The sequence below is a fragment of the Diabrotica virgifera genome, chromosome 4, assembly GCF_917563875.1.
Source record: "Diabrotica virgifera virgifera chromosome 4, PGI_DIABVI_V3a".
Lineage (NCBI taxonomy): Eukaryota > Metazoa > Arthropoda > Insecta > Coleoptera > Chrysomelidae > Diabrotica > Diabrotica virgifera.
The window spans coordinates 127,212,897-127,232,939 of record NC_065446.1 but is presented as its reverse complement, the minus strand read 5'-3'; the positions used below and the strand labels follow the sequence as shown (position 1 = coordinate 127,232,939).

General features: G+C 32.6%; 1 protein-coding gene across 1 annotated transcript in view; it reads left to right on the top strand.

The window, feature by feature from the left end:
- Positions 1–20,043, top strand: part of LOC114343198 (nascent polypeptide-associated complex subunit alpha, muscle-specific form) — a 122,643-nt gene that overhangs the window by 56,704 nt on the left and 45,896 nt on the right. Inside the window, exon 5 of the mRNA XM_050649313.1 lies at positions 18,102–18,232. Within this exon, the coding sequence (XP_050505270.1) occupies positions 18,102–18,232 (131 nt within the window). The remainder of the gene's footprint in view (positions 1–18,101; positions 18,233–20,043) is intronic.

Here is a 20,043-nt window from a genome sequence, read left to right as displayed (position 1 = left end):
CGTTCTCAGTTTTCTAAAATTTTGATTTTAAAAATTTAAATTATATACAAAAATTTTTACACTTCACAGCCATTTTGACTTCCACCACATAAAAATGTGTATTTGCGGTGTATTTGCCGTCAAACGATGTTGCCACGAGTTAAAAATATCGATCGTTTGAGGGCAGGTAGAAAAGGTATATTTATAAACTATACAAAAGGTGGGTTCTTTACCTGTTCGGCCGGTTCGGCTGGTAAGGGTCCAAATATTTACGAGTTGAATTGTGTTTATTTTATTTCATCTGTTAAATTATAATTTTCTCATAACGACTTAAAATATTTGTTTGAAAAATTAATTTTGGGTCATTCCATTTCAAATCACTCAATTTTGGAGCAAAAAAAAATTTTACCTCCGATTTGTCTGAAAATTGGTATATAGCTTCTGCGGGACGTAAAAATAAGATATTTAAGGTCAAAAATCTTCTTCTTTTTTTCTCAAAATGTTATTTTATTCGATTTTACAGTGATTTGGTGTTTATTTATACAAATTTCCATTTTCTCTCGTAAAGTATCAATGGAAAACATAATATTTTAATAGAAGGGACTCAAAAATGTCATTATATGGCATTATAACAAGTTACTTTGATTCAAAACAAGCTTTTGATCAAATTTTATAGTGTAGAAAACGTTAAAATACCGTTTTTTTACATTTTTCTCCATTCCCAAAATGCATCATAATCGATTTGGCTGAAAATTTGCCCACAGATAGACAAAACATAGGACTTTAAGTGGTCATAAGTATTTGAATTATATTACAATACCCAAAAAGTTACATGCAATATTATAGTCAAAAATATAGGCGTGTACTGTAAGTAAAATTAACTCGAAAATATCGATCTCACGACAAAAACTGTTAAAAAGAAATTGTAATAATTGTAAATACGATTTATTTGGAACAATTTCAGTTCCTTCCATTTTTGTCGAAAAGTTAAAAATGGCGGAGATATTGAGCAAAACAGGTTCCCCTTTAAAATCAAGATGGCCGCTAACGTAACGGAGGAATTCATTCGCGATTTTAAATTTAGGCTACTATTGACTCCCCTAAAGATCAGAAAAATAAATTTTTGTGCAGCTTGGCATTCAAGGTCAAATGCTATCCCGACTGGACTAATATATACTTTTGAGTATGATATTACTGCATGTAACTTTTTTGGTATTGTAATATAATTCAAATCCTTCTAACCACTTAAAGTCCTATCTTTTAGCTATATGTGGGCAAATTTTTAGCCAAATCGATGATGATGTATTTTGGGAATGGAGGAAAATGTAAACGGTATTTTAACGTTTTTTACACTATAAAATTTGATCAAAAACTTGTTTTGATTCCAAATAACTTGTTATAATGCCATATAATGACATTTTTGAGTCATTTCTATTAAAATATTATGTTTTTCATTGATACTTTACGACAGAAAATGCAAATTTGTTTAAATAAACACCAAATCACTGTAAAATCGCATAAAATAACATTTTGAGAAAAAAAGAAAAAGAAGATTTTTTGACCTTAAATATCTTCTTTTTACGTCCCGCAGAAGCTATATACCAATTTTCAGACAAATCGGAGATCCAAATTTTTTTGCCTGAGTGATTTGACATGGAATGTACCTTTTACATTTTCGTTTAATTTACTTACGGTTTTTGTTCAGAATTTTGAAGAAACGCTTGGTTTGACATAAAATTTGGGACACGCATAGCTAATATGTTAAAGAAAAAAGTGATATTGTGCCGATATGTGCTTTTGATCTGGAGGTGAGTTTCGTCCGTTATCGGGGATGAAAACAAATACGTTGAAATAAGTCCGGAATTGGATAAACTGGCTAATTCTAAGCAACTTCTATTTTATAGAGTTTTTTCACTAAGTCAATACTTTTAGAGATATTTGCGAGTGAATATGTTCATTTTTCAACAAAAAAAAAACACGTTTTTAGACGGTTTTTCGCAAATAACTCAAAAAGTAGGTACCTACTTTATTGAAAAAAAATTAGCAAATAGCAAATATAGCTTATAGAAAAGTGAAAAAATCGTATATGTGTCAGGTCTGTAGACCCAGTAGAAGCAGAGTTATTGCTAAGCTTTGTTTTAAAACCAAGAGGAGTAGGTAAACTAAAAAGACAGATTCACACCCAAGAAAGTCACTAGAAATATCTTCAGATACATCTTCTTTTTTGGTTGATCATATCGGCCTTTGACGGTAATATTGACTAAAAATCTAAAAATAAAAGGAATAACGCAGAAAATACAAAAATCGCTGATAAAATAAATAAACTAACATATGAAATGCCAATAGTGTTAAAATTTTATAAATGTCATTATTGTCAAAATTTGATATGAGTAAAATTGCCTGAGGTTGTACCAATTACAAACAAGGTTTGCGGCGCGGGAAATTTGAATTATTCCTCTTGGTTTAAAAACAGACTATAGTGAAAAATAAGCTCTTATATGTCAAATTCCAAATCGAATATTTTAACGTGAAATAAAAAAAATGAAACACTTTTCTGGGAAAACTTATTACAACTTTTTTAAAGTGTTTAAGAAAACGTTTATTTTTATTTTTTTTTTTAAGTTTCTAGCAGCAAGAGTAAGCAAGTTACGCTCAAAATACAGTTGTTCCTTTTTTTTTGGTTAAAAATATCGTAAAAATCTCCCTCTAATTAACAGCCCAAATGGAATTAATCGTTACCACTTCACAAGTAACTTTATGTATTGTTTGTGTTTGTAAGTTTCATCACTTCAAAGTGCTTATTTGTGAAAAAATTTGGTTTTAAAGTAAATTTTAAATCTTTAATTTTGAAAAAAAAGACTTTTTTCAAAATAACTTAAATTATTAGTGATACCAAATATCTTAAAGAGTAAAAAATGTAGGTTTTGCTTTTTTAAATATTTGGGATTTTTTGATTTTCTGGAAGACAAAAATTGGTTAAGATATGGTTGTTTAAAATTTGCATATACATACTCGTGACTAGTGATTCGTTCGAGCCCTTTCAACAAAACCCCTTTCAAAAATAAGCATTTTGAACCAATGCAACTTACAGATCATATACAGGGTGTCCCCGAAAATAATGCGTTCCTTAAAGGTATAGATAGAAAGCACAATGTAGAGCAAAAAAGTCTTATAACATTTTCAGCCGTTTAAAACTTTTATAGAACAAAATTTGCTTAGAATTAGAATTAGTCAGTTTATCCACTTCCGGACTTATTTTGAACGTATGTTTTTTCACCCCCAAGAAGGGGTGAAAGTCACATCCAGAACAAGAGAACATATCGGCATAATCTCACTTTTTTCTTTGGCATTTTAGCTACGTGTGTGCCAAATTTCATGTCAATCCAAGCGGTTCTTTAAAATCTGGAGGTTTTGCGATATTTTACCGTGAGTGAATGGAATAATTGCCGTTGTCACTTTTAGATAAGAAGTCATTATCACAATGACATAGTCAGGTTAACTGAATTGTATAATTATTATTTTTATCATTAAATGTGAAAACCTAGAATTATCCATGTCTGTCCGTCAATAAACACAACTCCTCTGTTAGTAGGGCAGAAAGAATGACAAATAAGGTGTCAAATGAAAGCCTATAACCAAAGTTTATTCCAACACGACCGAAAACCGTCACGAAACGGTAACGCTCCTGCGCAGTAAACAAAATCCGTTCCAACAAAAATATGATCGTCATCGGATCGTCCTTCCCATTGTTCCAACAAGAATTGTGATCTTTTAGTGACGGTTTCGTGATGATCATTTCAGTAATCGGGAAATAGGGGTTTTCATTGATTGTTATTTGTTTAGAGCTTTTGTCATGTGTCACATAATATTACTATATCTACGGCATACGTCTTTAGCTTTTATCATTGGATATACCAACAACAATATACATATTGATAGATAAATCAGTTATGTCAGGTAACCGTTCCAACATCGGTTTCCAAATTACCGTCATGGGACGATAACTGGGCGATACAATTACGAACATGCGCACAACAAACGGTACAAGTAGTTTCGTGACGGTTTCTGGACCGTCCAAAAGTTTATGTTGGAACAAACCTGATATTACATGTGAGAAGTTTGACCTCGGACTGCCTGTTCCAGAGTTGCAACCGAAAGTACTGTTTTAAATTCGTCGAAATAGTACAAACTATTATTCAACGCGACTAAGAAAGACCAGAACAAATACATACTTCCGGTTTCATGCCTGTCTGTTCGTCCATGTCTGTCGGTGAACAAAATTCATCCGTCATATCAACTGACAAAAAGTTACACGAAGAGTTCAAATATCGACTGCCGGTTCAACTTCCGGTCACTTTGGGTGAAAAATTAGAACTTACGATGTCCAATTGCTTGTTACAATTTGTTTATAAGTGTTCTACTCTATCTATAACTTATAACTCTATCTGACTTTTTCTATAACTTACTTAGATCATATATAATTTAATACAGTTTTGATGTCAGGGTCTTCAAAAATTATGTGGTGAGTCCCGGTATGTGATGAATGAGAAACGACTCCATAAGCAGAAGAAAAAAGTGTTCTTTAAAGTGTTCTCAAGACCTAAGACAATACATCGACTCACAAGAGCGTTGTGACAGTAGCAAAAATTCGAGTTGGGGTTCGAATTACTTTCTCATGCGGCTTACTCTCCTGACTTGGCCCCCTCCAATTATTAAGTGTTCCCAAATCTGAAGAAATGACTCGTAAATAAAAAAATCAGCTGAGATAATTGAAGAAAAAAATAACTATTTTTCAGAGCTTCCAGAATCGTATTATGCGCACGGCATCGACATAAAAAATTTGTAAAACCGTTAAAATCGCTGTATTGAACATATTGAATAAAATTAAAGAATTTTCATGAAAACATGTTTTTCATGATAATATGTCTACTTTTATAGGACGCACTTCAGCAGTTCATAAAAAAAGCTTACAGACTTTCTAATGCTGTTTGCTAAATAGCAAAAATAACAAAAATTTTATTACTCATGAAGAAGATCAAAGCTAAATTTAAAGTAAAATCATTAGATGGCATATAAATAGATATGGAATAGAAGTTGATATCCACTTCTGAACCCACCTCAGAAGAAGTGGACGAAATAGAGTAATTGGGAGTCCTTCAAAGGTCACCTGAGTACTCAGAACCTAGTACCCGTACATGCAGCTGCGATAATATTAAAGAGAAATCCGACAAAAGAATTGAGAGGGAACTCTGGACCAAATATCAAAAACCAGTGTAACCTAACACTTCCAGCTTCATATTAATAATAGAAAATCACCGAAAGATAAATATGTAATGTAAAGAATTAATATCTCAATATTCCGGTCTACTAAACAATAACGACTGGCAAAACATTAGTCTTTAGTCAAGTCGTATATTCAAAAAATAAGACAAGTAGAGTAATAAATGGATAATTAAAAATTGCGAGAAACACCGCAAGAAAATTATTTAATAGACCCGAAGACAAAACAAAAATTAATGTGCTAAATAAAAGTATTGATTCGTTACTGCAGAACTAGAACTGTTATATGGAGATATACTAGTCTGGATCGGTGTAAATTAAATGAGAAAGAAAATAATATAATAAACACACTTTAAGAGCAGATAGAGAAAATATATGGATTATCAGAAGGTTCAAACGGCAGAATTATCAACGATAAACAAGAAAAAGTCAACGAGATAATGATTCTGGACCAACTGTTTTATTATAATTAGGGGTACGGAATAGATGAGAATGTCGGCGAAATTTTGAACAAAAATGAGATAAATGTGAAATATGGAGTTTTTGTTTATTTCCGCGAAATACCTGCAGGTGCTCAACTCGTCCGTAAACAAGTAGGTAGTCACGTAGTAAATAAGGTATGGAAAGATTTTACGGAAGTCGGAAAGTTTTCTATTGTACAAATTTCTATTTTGAAAAGTGTTTATTTTTCTAACACGTGTTGAAACAGAAGGAACTTTCATTGTTCATCATTAAATAGATAAAGATAAGATAAGGAATTGATATTTTTCAATGTTGATTCTTTGAGAAATATAAATAATCCGACTGTTGTTATCTGCATTTCGGTCTTTTGTATTGGTAAAAATCTAAGTAGGAATAAAAGTCGGCTAATTCTTATTTTCTAAACATATAAATTAGTCAAACAGGACAATCAGTGCTCATTCCGTCAATTTTTACTAAGAACATGGTCTATCAAAAAAGTTTTCATAGTAACATAAAGTTACTTAAAGTATCCCCTAAAATGGGATGTCCTAAAACAATTTTGAGTGATCGAGTCAAAGAATTTGCAACAGATGACCTATATCTGTGTGACACAAGACACAATTGCTACACAGTGCAGTTTTTCGTCATTTGCTAAAGCAGCATTACAAAGCATTTGGAGTCCAACGAACAGCATAGACGCAGAACGATTCTTCAGCACATATAATATTGTAGTGACAGTGACAGATCGAAGAACAGCTCTTAAAGAGTCGAATGTCGAAATTACAACGATGTTAGCTTTTAATTAATGTTTTCTGTTGTTTTACTCGTAGTTAAAAATATATGCGAAATTTTGTAATTATAAAAAAGTAAATGCGAAATTCATGTTTTTTATTTGCAAAAATTCCGTACCCCTAATTATAATTAGTTATAAAATAGCTTAAATGGGGAAAAGCTGTAAGCTTAGACCAAACACCAGTAGGGGGCATCCAATTAATTGAGGAAAAAAATTAAATGTATAACAATATTCACTTCATTTACTGAAAAGGCATTGTCCCGCAAGAATGGTTGAAATCACAATTAATAGCCTTACAAAAAGACAATCGCTTAAAAGTGATAAGACCATTGAACAATAAGCCTGTAAGCTACCTTTTAAACACATTCTCAAAAATAATCCATAACGCAAGGATTGTTAGGAAATTCTTTTATAGACTTCAGACAACAAATTCTCCTGATCATGTTTAAAAAACGTACGGAATGTACTAAATAAAAAAATATATTTATCATTTAAAAATATATACCCTTATACTATAACATAATTCTAACGTTGAATATATAATGCTTTCCTGTGGAGTATACAAAGGATGGTTCTGTTTTTCCCGCACACTGCCTTGTTTAGTCTTCTTTGTCGTTTAATTCGTTAAATTCTATCCTCTTATGTCACGGCTTCAGGAAGCAATGGATATATGCAGTGAACGGGAGGCCTATGTCGAACAGTGAACGAAGGGGGCCTTTTCGCGTTTATCATGTAGAGAAGTCACCTGTCAAAAACTGGACGTATGTAATCGTATTCAATTTGTTAAATACTGTCACATAATATGTCATACACCTCTGTGCGTTAATCCATTTTATTTCTACAATTTTAAGGTGCTATTACATGCCGCCATTTTGATTTGTCTACAGTCGCATTCTGCCCGTTAAATCCCATCGTTTGAGGCGCTGTACGTCACGATTGGATCAATTGTAGCGAAGCTGCATGACTAAGGCCCTTTTAACATGATGCTGTATTTGATTTTTCTGTGCCATTTTATATTATTTGTCAAATACTATTATTTGAGGTGCTGTACATCACGATTGGACCAATAGGACCGTAGATACAAGACTAAGGCCCTTTTGACATGCTGCTGTATTTGATTATTTGACAAATCCAGTTATTTGAGGTGCTGTACTCCACGATTGGACCAATAGGAGCGAAGATACGTAAATAAGGCCCTTTTGGCATATTGCTGTATTTGATTATTCTGTGTCATTGTATTCTGTTCGTTAAACCCTATCATTTGAGGTGCTGTATGTCACGATTGGACCAATAGGACCGAAGATACATAACAAAGGCCCTTTTGACTTGTTGCTGTATTTGATTTGTTTGTGTCAAATTTGATTCTATTGGTCAAGTTCTATTATTTAAGATGCCGTACGTCACGATTGGACTAATAGGACCGAAGATACGCTACTAAGGCCCTTTTGACATGCTGTTGTATTTGATTTTTCTATGTCATTGTATTCTGTTTGTCAAATCCTATCATTTGAGGTGCTATACATCACGATTGTACTAACAGGACCGAAGATACATAACTAAGGCCCTTTTGACATGCTACTGTGTTTGATTTTTCTGTGTCATTGTCTTCTATGATGCCTAAGGCATGTCTATGATATGCCTTATTTTTAAATAAAACAAGTAATTGGACTTCGTAAGTCCTAGGTTTTCGCCCAAAGTAATCGAAAGTAGAACTGGAAGACAATATTTGAATTTTACGTGTAACTTTGCGTGGATTGATATACGAATTTACTAATTTTGAGTCATTTTTACTAAACTTTGACATTTGTCACCTCATTTGTAATTCTACCCGGTATAATGGCGGAGGAGTTATATTGTCGGTCGTACGGACCGACAGAAAGATTGCCTAGGTCAAATATCTCACCTTTAGTACCATCCTTGGATTATAAGCTTTCATTTGACACCTCATTTATCATTCTAGCTGGTATAATGATGGAGGAGTTATATTCGCGGTCGGACGGACCGACGGACAGACCGCCTAGGTCAAATATCTCACCTTTAGTACCATCCTTGGATTATCAGCTTTCATTTGACACCTCATTTGTCATTCTACCTGGTATAATGACAGAGAAGTTATATTCGCGGTCGTACGGACCGACGGAAAGACAGCCTAGGTCAAATATCTCACCTTTAGTACCATCCTTGGATCATAAGCTTTCATTTGACACCTCATTTATCATTCAAGCTGGTATAATGATGGAGGAGTTATATTCGCGGTCGTACGGACCGACGGAAAAACAACCTAGGTCAAATATCTCACCTTTAGTACCATCCTTGTATTATAAGCTTTCATTTGACACCTCGTTTGTCATTCTACCTGGTATAATGACGGAGAAGTTATATTCGCGGTCGTACGGACCGACGGAAAGACAGCCTAGGTCAAATATCTCACCTTTAGTACCATACTTGGATCATAAGCTTTCATTTGATGGCTCATTTATCATTCTAGCTGGTATAATGATGGAGGAGTTATATTTGCGGTCGGACGGACCGACGGACAGACCGCCTAGGTCAAATATCTCACCTTTATTACCATCCTTGGATTATCAGCTTTCATTTGACACCTCATTTGTCATTCTACCTGGTATAATGACAGAGAAGTTATATTCGCGGTGGTACGGACCGACGGAAAGACAGAATAGGTCAAATAGCTCACCTTTAGTACCATCCTTGGATCATAAGCTTTCATTTGACACCTCATTTATCATTCAAGCTAGTATAATGATGAAGGAGTTATATTCGCGGTCGTACGGACCGACGGAAAGACAGCCTAGGTCAAATATCTCACCTTTAGTACCATCCTTGGATTATCAGCTTTCATTTGACACCTCATTTGTCATTCTACCTGGTATAATGACGGAGAAGTTATATTCGCGGTCGTACGGACCGACGGAAAGACAACCTAGGTCAAATATCTCACCTTTAGTACCATCCTTGTATTATAAGCTTTCATTTGACACCTCATTTGTCATTCTACCTGGTATAATGATATAGGAGTTATATTCGCGGTCGGACAGACCGACGGACAGACCGCCAAGGTCAAATATCTCACCTTTAGTACCATCCTTGGATTATCAGCTTTCCGTTGACACCTCATTTGTCATTCTAGCTGGTATATTGACGGAGGAGTTGTGATTACAGTCAGACGGACGGACAGACGGACGTGGATAATACAAAGTTTTCACATTTTTTCAAAATTGGGTGAAAACAACATGATGCCAGAATGATTTGTTGATGAAAATAATATATACATTCTCAAATTGCCTATTTTTCGGTGTGGATAATATTGTATTCAACAGTGATGCCAAATTTCTGATGCCAAAATGATTGATAATGAAAGTGGGATATACGTTTTCATGTATATAGCGGCAGCGACAAAACGGTAAAACACTGAACTAAATGTATATAATATTTTCACTGTACCATCATTTTGAACTCAAACATTTTATGGAATAAACTTATATAACTTAGTAAGGGATAAACAAAGAAAGCTGATATATTAAAGTAACATCAAGAAATCAAATCTCTAACTACCGAGTTGATTAGACTTCTGGTAACAAGTGCAGGAAAAAAGTTATTAAGGTAGTGTAAAGTGGCATCGATATACAGATGCCACTTTGCAAGACGATGCCAAATCGATGGTAAATGCATAATGTATCGATGCCAAATTGATAGTAGGATGTATATATATATATATATATATATATATATATATATATATATATATATATATATATATATATATATATATATATATATATAGAATTATTTATATTATAAATACTAAATATTAATTTTAATATATTATAAATATAATATGTATTAGAGTTTTGAAGAATGGCGAAAAAGTGAAAAGTGGGATACAGAAACAGAAATATTTATACAGAAATATTTACATTCTCAGATAATTTATATAATGTATTGCAATGCAAGATAAACGCGATTGGTTTCTGTGTAAAAAAAATTAGCGAATTTAAAGATGTTATTAACAAAAAGAGAGGGATAACTTTGAAAAATGCTGGAATAATATGATAGCAAGAAGTTTTGAGCCTAAAAGGAAACGCATACGCACTGATAATGTTGGACATATCCAATTGTGCTACCGCCGACTATACTATCAGATTTTAGATCAAATATGCCAACGAATGGAAAATAGGTTTAAGAATATTGATGACCGAGACTCTCGTTCAGGTAGAAGATTTGAATTACATTATAAATAGGTGTTTTTACAATTTTTTTATAAATTTCTTCCCCTGTTTCAAATTTCACCGCACGCCCCTGCTTACTTATTAAATCTGAAAATTATTTTAATAATTAAATGCACAGCTGAAAAGTTTTCCCACTTAACATATAGAGCGGAAATGAATATAAAAAACGCACGTGACAATTTTACTAAATTCAAAATTATTGATTATATTAAGTACAGTTGAACCCGCTTATTAGAATACCGGTTAAAGGAATATCCTAGTTTAAGGAATAGAAATTTGAGGTCCCGAAGACTTTTTCTTGGCACGAAGGCTATTCCAATAAGCGGGTTCGACTGTATAGCAATAAGGGGAGAACTCTTTACAAAATTAAGTTATTAGTGAGAAAAATGACATTTTTATTTTGTACAACCTGTCTGAAGTTAGGAGTGAATTAAGTGTAACTAATCTCATTAGGGATCATTACGGAGTTGAGACATTCATCTGTTAGCTGAGATCTGTAACGATTTTCGATAAGTACCAAATTAAGAATATACAGGTTATTAGATCTATAGTAACTTATGCATTAGAGACATGGACTATAATCCTTTAAATTAAATAAAAAGCAAGAAGTGGTGCAGACATGGGAACGAAGTAAGTAGATACTAAGAAAAATATTTAGAGAATAAATGGAGAACGGCGTTTGGATCAGAAGGGCAAATAAAGATCTGAGAGTTATATTTGAATTGGGGTGCCCATAATACTACTATAAGTAATAAGAACCCAACGACTAAGATGGCTAGGACACATAGGTACAGACAGTGCCGCGCCAGCACGTAGTAGCGCCTGTGTGCAAAATATTTAATGGCGCCTAAAATGAACAATTATTTATTGTAACCAAAAAAATAAATAAAAATTCTTACACATTCAACAGGAGAATAAAGTTAGTTAAAATAATTAAATAAAAATAAATCTTTGGCGTAACAGCATAAAAAACTAAAGATATAGGTAGGTAAATATGAAATATTTAGCTATTTTATAAAAAAATTACTTTTCGCGTCTTCAGTTCGAAAAATATTTTTATCGCCAACCGTCACTAAAGTCATTCATTATTGTATCCATTTGCGGCAGTAAAGTAACACTTTATTGTACTGAAAGAAGAATTTTACTTTACCTGCCGCGATCAATCGGAATTGAATGTAAGTGGTCGATGGCAGTAATCGATTATTTATTTGAGTTAACTTACAATTTTACTTTAATTATTAAAAATATTGTACAAAATTTACGACATTGTTAATTAAATTGAGGTCGAAAAGTGAAATTCTGTAGTATTTTGTAATTATACTCATATAAAATAAATTAACACTTTACCGATTTAAAATTATTCAATATTGATAACTACCGATTAAAAATCGAAAGCGGCCATCATGCAGAAGTCACCTGTCATCACTGGCATGAAATTTTTATTACGTTTCAAATTTTAAAAAATTCTTAAATGGTAAATTGTAAGTAAGTATTAAAACCAATATCAAATTGCTGGCGATAAAATTTTGTATGTACCACGTCAGTAAAAACTCTTTATCGAACTCGTCTGTTATTCGCCTCGCTCGTTATGCTCGCTCTGCTCATAATATCAGACTCGTTCGATAAAGAGTAAGGCCGTCCGCACATGGGTCGATCGAAGACCCGTCTCGAAGTTCGCGCGTCTTGCTCGTCTTGTACCAACCCTGCGGTACAAGCGATTGCTCTCCGCACACTAGTCGATTCAGTTTGCTCACATATTTCAACCAAGAAGAACGCATTTTTTATTTATCAACCCAAACGACTATTTAGATCTGTAGAAAGTACGGTATTGTTACATTTTTAGTATCATTTGTATACAATGAGCATTATACAATTGAGGGTTCTATTTTCCCAACGAATTTTATATTAAACACCTAGAAACAGAAGTTCAATATTTTCAGAATTTTATATTACAAACAATATATTTCCACAAAGTTAGTAGGCTACAATCAACGAACATAACATGTACCGATCTTTAAATAAAAGTAAAATTTCATTCAGCGCAAAAAACAACAAAAAACGAAGGAACCAGATAAAATAAACTACCTATATGACTGTAAACATGCGTCTCACTCGAACTTTCTCGTGCACTACGGATCGCAAACGACGAGAGTCGTACAAGACGAAGAGATTTGGAATCCTAAACGCTCCGTGTACGGAGCTCAATGCCACAACGAAGGAACTTTACTGGCGGGGAGAGACCTATGTGACTGGAATCGAGTCGAGTAGTTCGAGCGTCGCCCCATGTGGGGACGGCCTAACTTTACTGACTTGGTACATAAATAACTATTATAATATCGTGAATATAAATTTGATTTAATATTGACGATTCGATAGGGATGGTAGATCAATTTGTCAACCGTTCTTAACTGATGGTCAATCTTAAATAATTTTTTATAAGTTTCAGTTTATAAAAAGGTCGTTCAGTAGTGGCATCAGATATGAGCAAAGTGAGCAGAATTAATTCATTTAAAATTATAAATTTTAAAACTTTACAAACATCATTATTTAATTCTTTTAACAAAGGCTGAAGCTGTATAATTTCTTCAAACAAATCGTCTCCCTCTATATCTACATAGGTGATCATTAAATCTCATTTTTTTACAAATTTCTATACAAACGTTTTAATTGTGAGTTTTCTGTACTTTCGTACAAATTATATAAAATTTTGAAAGAATCAACATGATTCTCCAATATGGAAAATCTTTCATTTACTGAAATTAATGCTTGGTCGAGAACACAATAAAAGAAATGAACTTCGTATGACATTTTAGGATCCAAAATCTGTTCGTGTTTATGTTCGTAATCGAACTGCCTGCTTTTATTCCGACGCCGTAACTGTGTGGCTGGTTGAAAACTGGGCTCCACATCCAGTTTCTCTGCAGTTTCATTTGCTGTAGTAATAACATCATTAAATTTGCTATCTATTCGAAACTAGAGAAAGAATTGTTTTAAGGGCGTAGACGTAAAATTTCGCTTCAATGTGTTTCAAACGAATTATTTTTTTCGAATCCTGAGAAAACTAATAAGTATTTTTGAAAAATTTAAACGGAGAATGATAGATTACATTATTACCGAGGGCCGAAAGTCCCTTAGAATAACCGGAAAGTTTCATTTGAGTGAGATATTTAAAACTAAAAATCACACTAAATTTTCTCATTTTTTCCTCTGTAACTTATTAAAATAAACATTATAGAAGTTTTTAGGGACTTTTGACCCTCGGTAATAATGCAATCTTTCATTCTGGGTTTAAATTTTTAAAAAATACCTATTAGTTTCCTCAGGGATTGAAAAAAATTAATGCATTTAAAACACATTGGAGCGAAATTGTGCCTAGGCCCTTAACTTTTGTAAAGCATTTAGCATATTCATTGTTTTTGATTGTAAACCTTTGCTGACGAAGTTAACTTTCATCAGAACTTCATACCATATAATGTGGGCTGAGCATATAAAAATATAAATGTTGATATTTTATCTCTATCTAACATCTAGCTTGATATTTTGAATCAAGATCAAATTTATCCGAATGTGTTATATTACATAAAGCATCATAATTTCTATCAAATTTTTGTACAATTGCTTTAAAGTATAAATTCTGCTTGACCGGTGGCTGCATGTCTTTACAGTATTTTTCTTGTTTATGCAGATTGTATACATCAATACGCAATGTCAAACTTCAAAAGCCTACCTACCTTTGAAGTTGAGATAGACGCAAGGTCGCTAAATGGTGTTTTAACCTGCGTAAAATTTTAATTGCTGGCGCCTGTATGCGCCGAACATATTGCACACGTGGACGGCGCGGCCCTGCTTACAGATGATGCCAGATGGTAGACTACCGAAAATGCTACTGACAAGTACAGTTGGAGGATGTCATAGAAGAGATCGACCCAGAACAAGGTGGAAAGTGGATGTAGAAGATGATCTAAAAAGACTCAACGTCACAAATTGGAGGATGAAACCAATGGAAAAAGAACGTATGGAGGAGAATGGTCCAAAAAGCCATGGGCGTACTAGGCTCCACGCGGTAATTATTATTATTATTTATTTTATTACCTATTAAAATATATTCATAAAATAAGTATAATAGGCCAGGAAATGAAGCATTTTGGCTCGCAATTTTTTCGCCTACATGAATGTACCTGAAATTTTCACAGAAGGTAGGGAATAGCCCAAAGATCATTTTCTATATCATGCCGCTTTACGCTAAAACCTTGTGGGTGGTTGCCAACCCATCTCGGGGGTGGAAATTTTTCATTGCATTTTAGCCAGGATAAAATTGTTCTTTATAGGCCTGGATCCCGCGTACCCAAAAAAAGTTGATTAGTAGCAAGCTGAAATTTTTTTAATAGCTTAAGGTATCTAGTCGGACAAACTTTAATGTACGGGACACTGGAACAGTGGACGTTTTAATTGTGGAACAGTTTAAAAATTTGGAACGTCAGATTACGAAAACGTCCCATGTAGTTTGTCGGACAGGACATCCAATTGATTTGTTACCCTTTCATTAAACTCTTATGCAAAAATGATATTGACTGTCATTTGACATGTTCTTGTTGACAACATGGTTCTTGTCATTTGACATGTTCTTCGTGTTCCACCCATTAAAATGCCCAGTTGGTGATAAACACCAGTCTGATTTTTGTATGAGAGTTAACGAAATAGTAACAAATCAATTGGAAGTTCTGTCCGACAAAATACATGGAACGTTTTCATAGTCTGACGTTCCAAATTTTTAACCTATTCCACAATTAAATCTTCTCCTGTTCCAGTGTTCTCATACATCAAAGTTTGTCCGACTAGACACCGTTAAGCTATTAACAAATTTTAAGCCTGCTATTAATCAACTTTTTTTGGTACGCGGCATCCAGGTCTATTACGTTTTCTTCGTAAAACTAATATTTTTTGAGTTATTCGCGGTTGAAAGTAACAGTTTTTGGACGAAAAAATCGACTTATTTTACAGGGTTTTTTGAGAATAACTCGAAAAATGTGCATTTAATCAAAAAGACAGTAGATATCAAAATTGTATATTTTAGAAACACAAACAAAATCATTTTTTTGTAATTTTTATACCACCAATAAAAACCGAGATACGGCATGTTAAAGGTTAGCTTTTTTCGTCAAATGCATAAATTGAAATATTTAAAGTAAAGCCAAATAACGGGTAAACTGCATTTTTTAAGGAAAACTTACAGAATCTTAGGATAGTGTTTCAAGTATATAGTTTTTCAAGTATACAATTAGACCTTTCAAAAAAAGTTTCTGGCATAAAAAATGAGCAACTTATGATATATCAATGAATAAATCAGTGAAAACAATCCCCTCACTACCCTACTAATTAAAATTGATCTTCGTCCTTCTGTAATTCTTTTTATATATGTATTATTAATACACCCAAGCAGTTTGACCTATTTAAAAAGACTAATTTTAGAAAAATTGGAATTTAAATATAATTTTATTTTTTTCAATTTCGTATTTTTCACTTTTTTCCAAAATATCTCCTAAAATACTGGAGATACGACAAAAATAATAAAGTACTAAATTGTAGTCTTTATAATAACTAAAATTTTCCTTTGCATAGATTTTCTTTACAGTAAATGTTTAGCGAGGTATGGCTGTTTAAAACCTCTATTTACGAACAAACACCCCCTTATTCGAGCTCTTTATACTTCACTTAAAAACTAAGGAAACTTACAGAATTTAATGTACATAGACTTATAGCTCTTCAAAAAAGTTTTTATTATCAAAAATGAAGGAGCTCGGTTTATAAAACGAATTTTTTTTTTGAAAAGTTCGAATAGCCCCCTTGGGAGTGTAATAGAGCATTTTCAATGTATATAATCCACAGAACCAGTTTTTCAGCAGTAATGCGTTATAATATGTTCCACTTTTTTCATTCAAATCGAAAGACAGAAAAGAAGAAAAATCTCCTCATGTGTTTGCGTGTGTGAGGTTTTTTTTTCTGTATAGATCTACTAAAGTACTTTTAAAAATTGCATTGCTATTAAGGGTGGTTTTTAAGTGTTCAAATACAGTAGACTCTCTCTATAACTGGAACTGAAATGGTAGACTAATTACCTCGTTATAAGCCGATCTCGTTATATCAGACAACAATAATATTGTGCATACATGTAGTCTTCTCTAAGACATTAACTTCCTATATTGACGCCATTCCGAGCAATATAAGATGCTAAATATTGTTTGAATGGCGCTTTTGAAAGAGTCGGATAGACAGAAAGGGGCGGATAAACAGGACGAAGTTGTCAGACGGTAGAGTTTATTAACTAACCGGCCCCGAAAAGTACACAGATTTTAGGAACTTATGTATAGAGGCAAATGGGGTATTTATTTATAGTCACCACCGCGTAAAAAACAGGTAAAGAAACATATTCTTTACCTGTTATAATTTAATAGGAATTTCATGGGACACCTAATGTACCTCGTTATAAGCGAAATCTCGTAATACCCATATTCGTTATAGAGAGAGTATACTGTATTATATTATATACTAAAGCATAAAACAATCATTATTTAACCAATCAAAACCAAATTTTACCCATATTAAGGTTTACAATGTTTTTATATAATTTTTGACAATAAGGGATAGTTCCGCCTTAAAGATCATTCCTTCATCCCTAAAAATAATCAACGCCCTTGATCATGATATAGAATATAAAGTGCATATCCTAATCCCAAATTTTTATGTAAATCGATGCAAGCCGATATCATTATTTTAGGATAAATATTTATATATATATATAGCTCCAACAAGGGTGGTTTTAAGGGTTGAAATATTATGATAATATATTATAAAGCGTAAAATAATCATTATTTAATTGATAAAAACCAAATTTTGACGATATTAAAGTTTAAAATATTATTTTATACAAATTGACAAATTAAATGATTGAGCTATTGATAGTTGAGCTGGTTGAGTTATTTTTCGATTCAGAGGAGTTAATGCTAGCGCTGTTGAGGAAGCCTGAAATGGTGGAAACAGCTGTCCAGCGATTATGCAACCCTCTGAATCGAAAACAAGCAAAACCATCTATTTACTATTTACTTTATTATTTTATAATTTTTTACAATTAGAGGTAGTTTTCTGACTTAAAAAACCAAAAGCGCACAACGGCTCAATATAGAAAAGTAACTAACTAGAGGGTAAAATGAGCCTAATCCCAAATTTTTGTGCAAATCGTTGCAGGACGAAAAAATTGCGAGGTTTTGCCATTTCTTCAGCTTCATGTCCTGGCCTATAATTATTTTTTGTTCGAAACAATGAAAAAGTTTATACGACTATAGAAATAAATCAACCATAAAAATATCAAAATTCATACCTACAAAATCAATTTTTTCTCATGACGTGACATTTTTAGACATGAATAACAAAGTGATATTAGTATTAAGTATTCTAGTCTCATATTGTTCAAAAGGTAAATTTCTGATTTTAAAACTAACACTAACATTCATAGCTTAGGAAAATGACCAAAATAGCTATTTGTATAACAAGGGAGGAAAGTGCTACTTTTCCTTCCGAGAATGAAGGGAGGAAAAGGCACTTTACTCCCATGTTATACATATGGTTTTTCCACCTTCCTCAAATAACAAATAATTTTTTCATTTTTACTTAATTTATTTATGTAACTAACCAACAAAATTTATTAGAACTAGAACTAACAAGTAGGTACAATATAACCGTCAACTGTCAAATATAAGTCAAATTATTAATGTAAACATTGTTAAATCAGAATAACAATTTACTGTTTTTACCATTCTGCAAAATACAGAGTGTTTTTAAATAAACGTTAAAATGTATAGATACTTACATAATAGAAAATAGATATTGTACAGGGCGTCAATAAGATATATTTCATGAATGACAATCCATGACGTCACTTTTACTTTTCCTCCCTAGGGAGGAAAAATATTTCCCTCCGCTACGCGTCGGGCAGTAAACTTCATTCTCGGGAGGAAAAGTAGCACTTTCCTCCCTTGTTATTCAAATAGCTATTATCTACTCTATGTCATATTATGAGTAAACAGTAGCGATCAACAGGTAGCAACAAAATATAACAAATATAACTTCGGGAGCTAGTATCATAAACTTTGGCAACGGTGGTAATCTTTGACGTTATCTAAGATTAATATTTTGACAATATCATAGTCGCGCTAAATGGAAGTAATAGAAAACGATTTTATTATTAATAAATAGATATTTATAAAAATAAACCAAAATGGGTGAAAATTTTATGTTAAGATAGGTATTTAGAAAGGTATTTGCATGAAATATCTAATAATAAAACAATAATAAATAATCATTTTTTGTTGTGAAGTGAAACAAATTTCGATTTTCGCATAATTTTGGCACGGTTTCTAATGGACTTTTTCTTGGAAGGTTTCACTTTATTTTTCGTTTGATTTACTTTTTCCATTTTGTTAAACTATTGATAATATTTTTAGAATAAAAAATCCTCCTAAAACTTTATATACTCGCATTAGAATTCGAAATATTTTTACGTAAAATATACTTATCTACCTACATATAACTAAAACTCACAATTAACAACAATCTATTCTTTCAAAGAGGCCAACAACTTATACAACAACAACAAATATATAATAAATTAATTATCAATAGACACTACTTTCCTATGAAACAACAAAAACGAATTCTTAAATTAACACACTACTGCACTGAACATATATCGATAAAGATGACAGAACAGATTAGAGAAAATCTGACGCAGGTTTGTCAAAATGGCAGTGATAATTTCTCTATGTTGCCTAATTAGTTATTTAGTTAGATTTCTTGTTAGAAATAAAAGATTTTAGTAGTTCCAAGATTACACAAAATCTAGGCATGGAATAAAAAAGTTTATTTGAAGATAGTTTTTTTCTTCTTCTTAATAGCGGTACAGGCTCCTTTTTTAAACATTTTATTTAGTTATAGAGTAATTTCCACGTACTAACATATTTCTGAAATTGGGCTCTGTACCGCCATTCTTTATTATATTACGAATAAGTGTGCCAAATATCTCGACAAAATATTCAAAATTAGAGCCGCAAACTTGGAACGCGTTTGTTGCTACCTGTTGATCGCTACTGTAGCCTCTTAAGTATAAGTTTTTAGTTTTAGTCCAGAGAAATAAGATTTTTATCGTGACACATCCCCCTCCAGGCCGAAACCAAATTTTTTGAGTAGTATGGACATCTATATTAATAACCTATATGTTTCCTGCGGTCG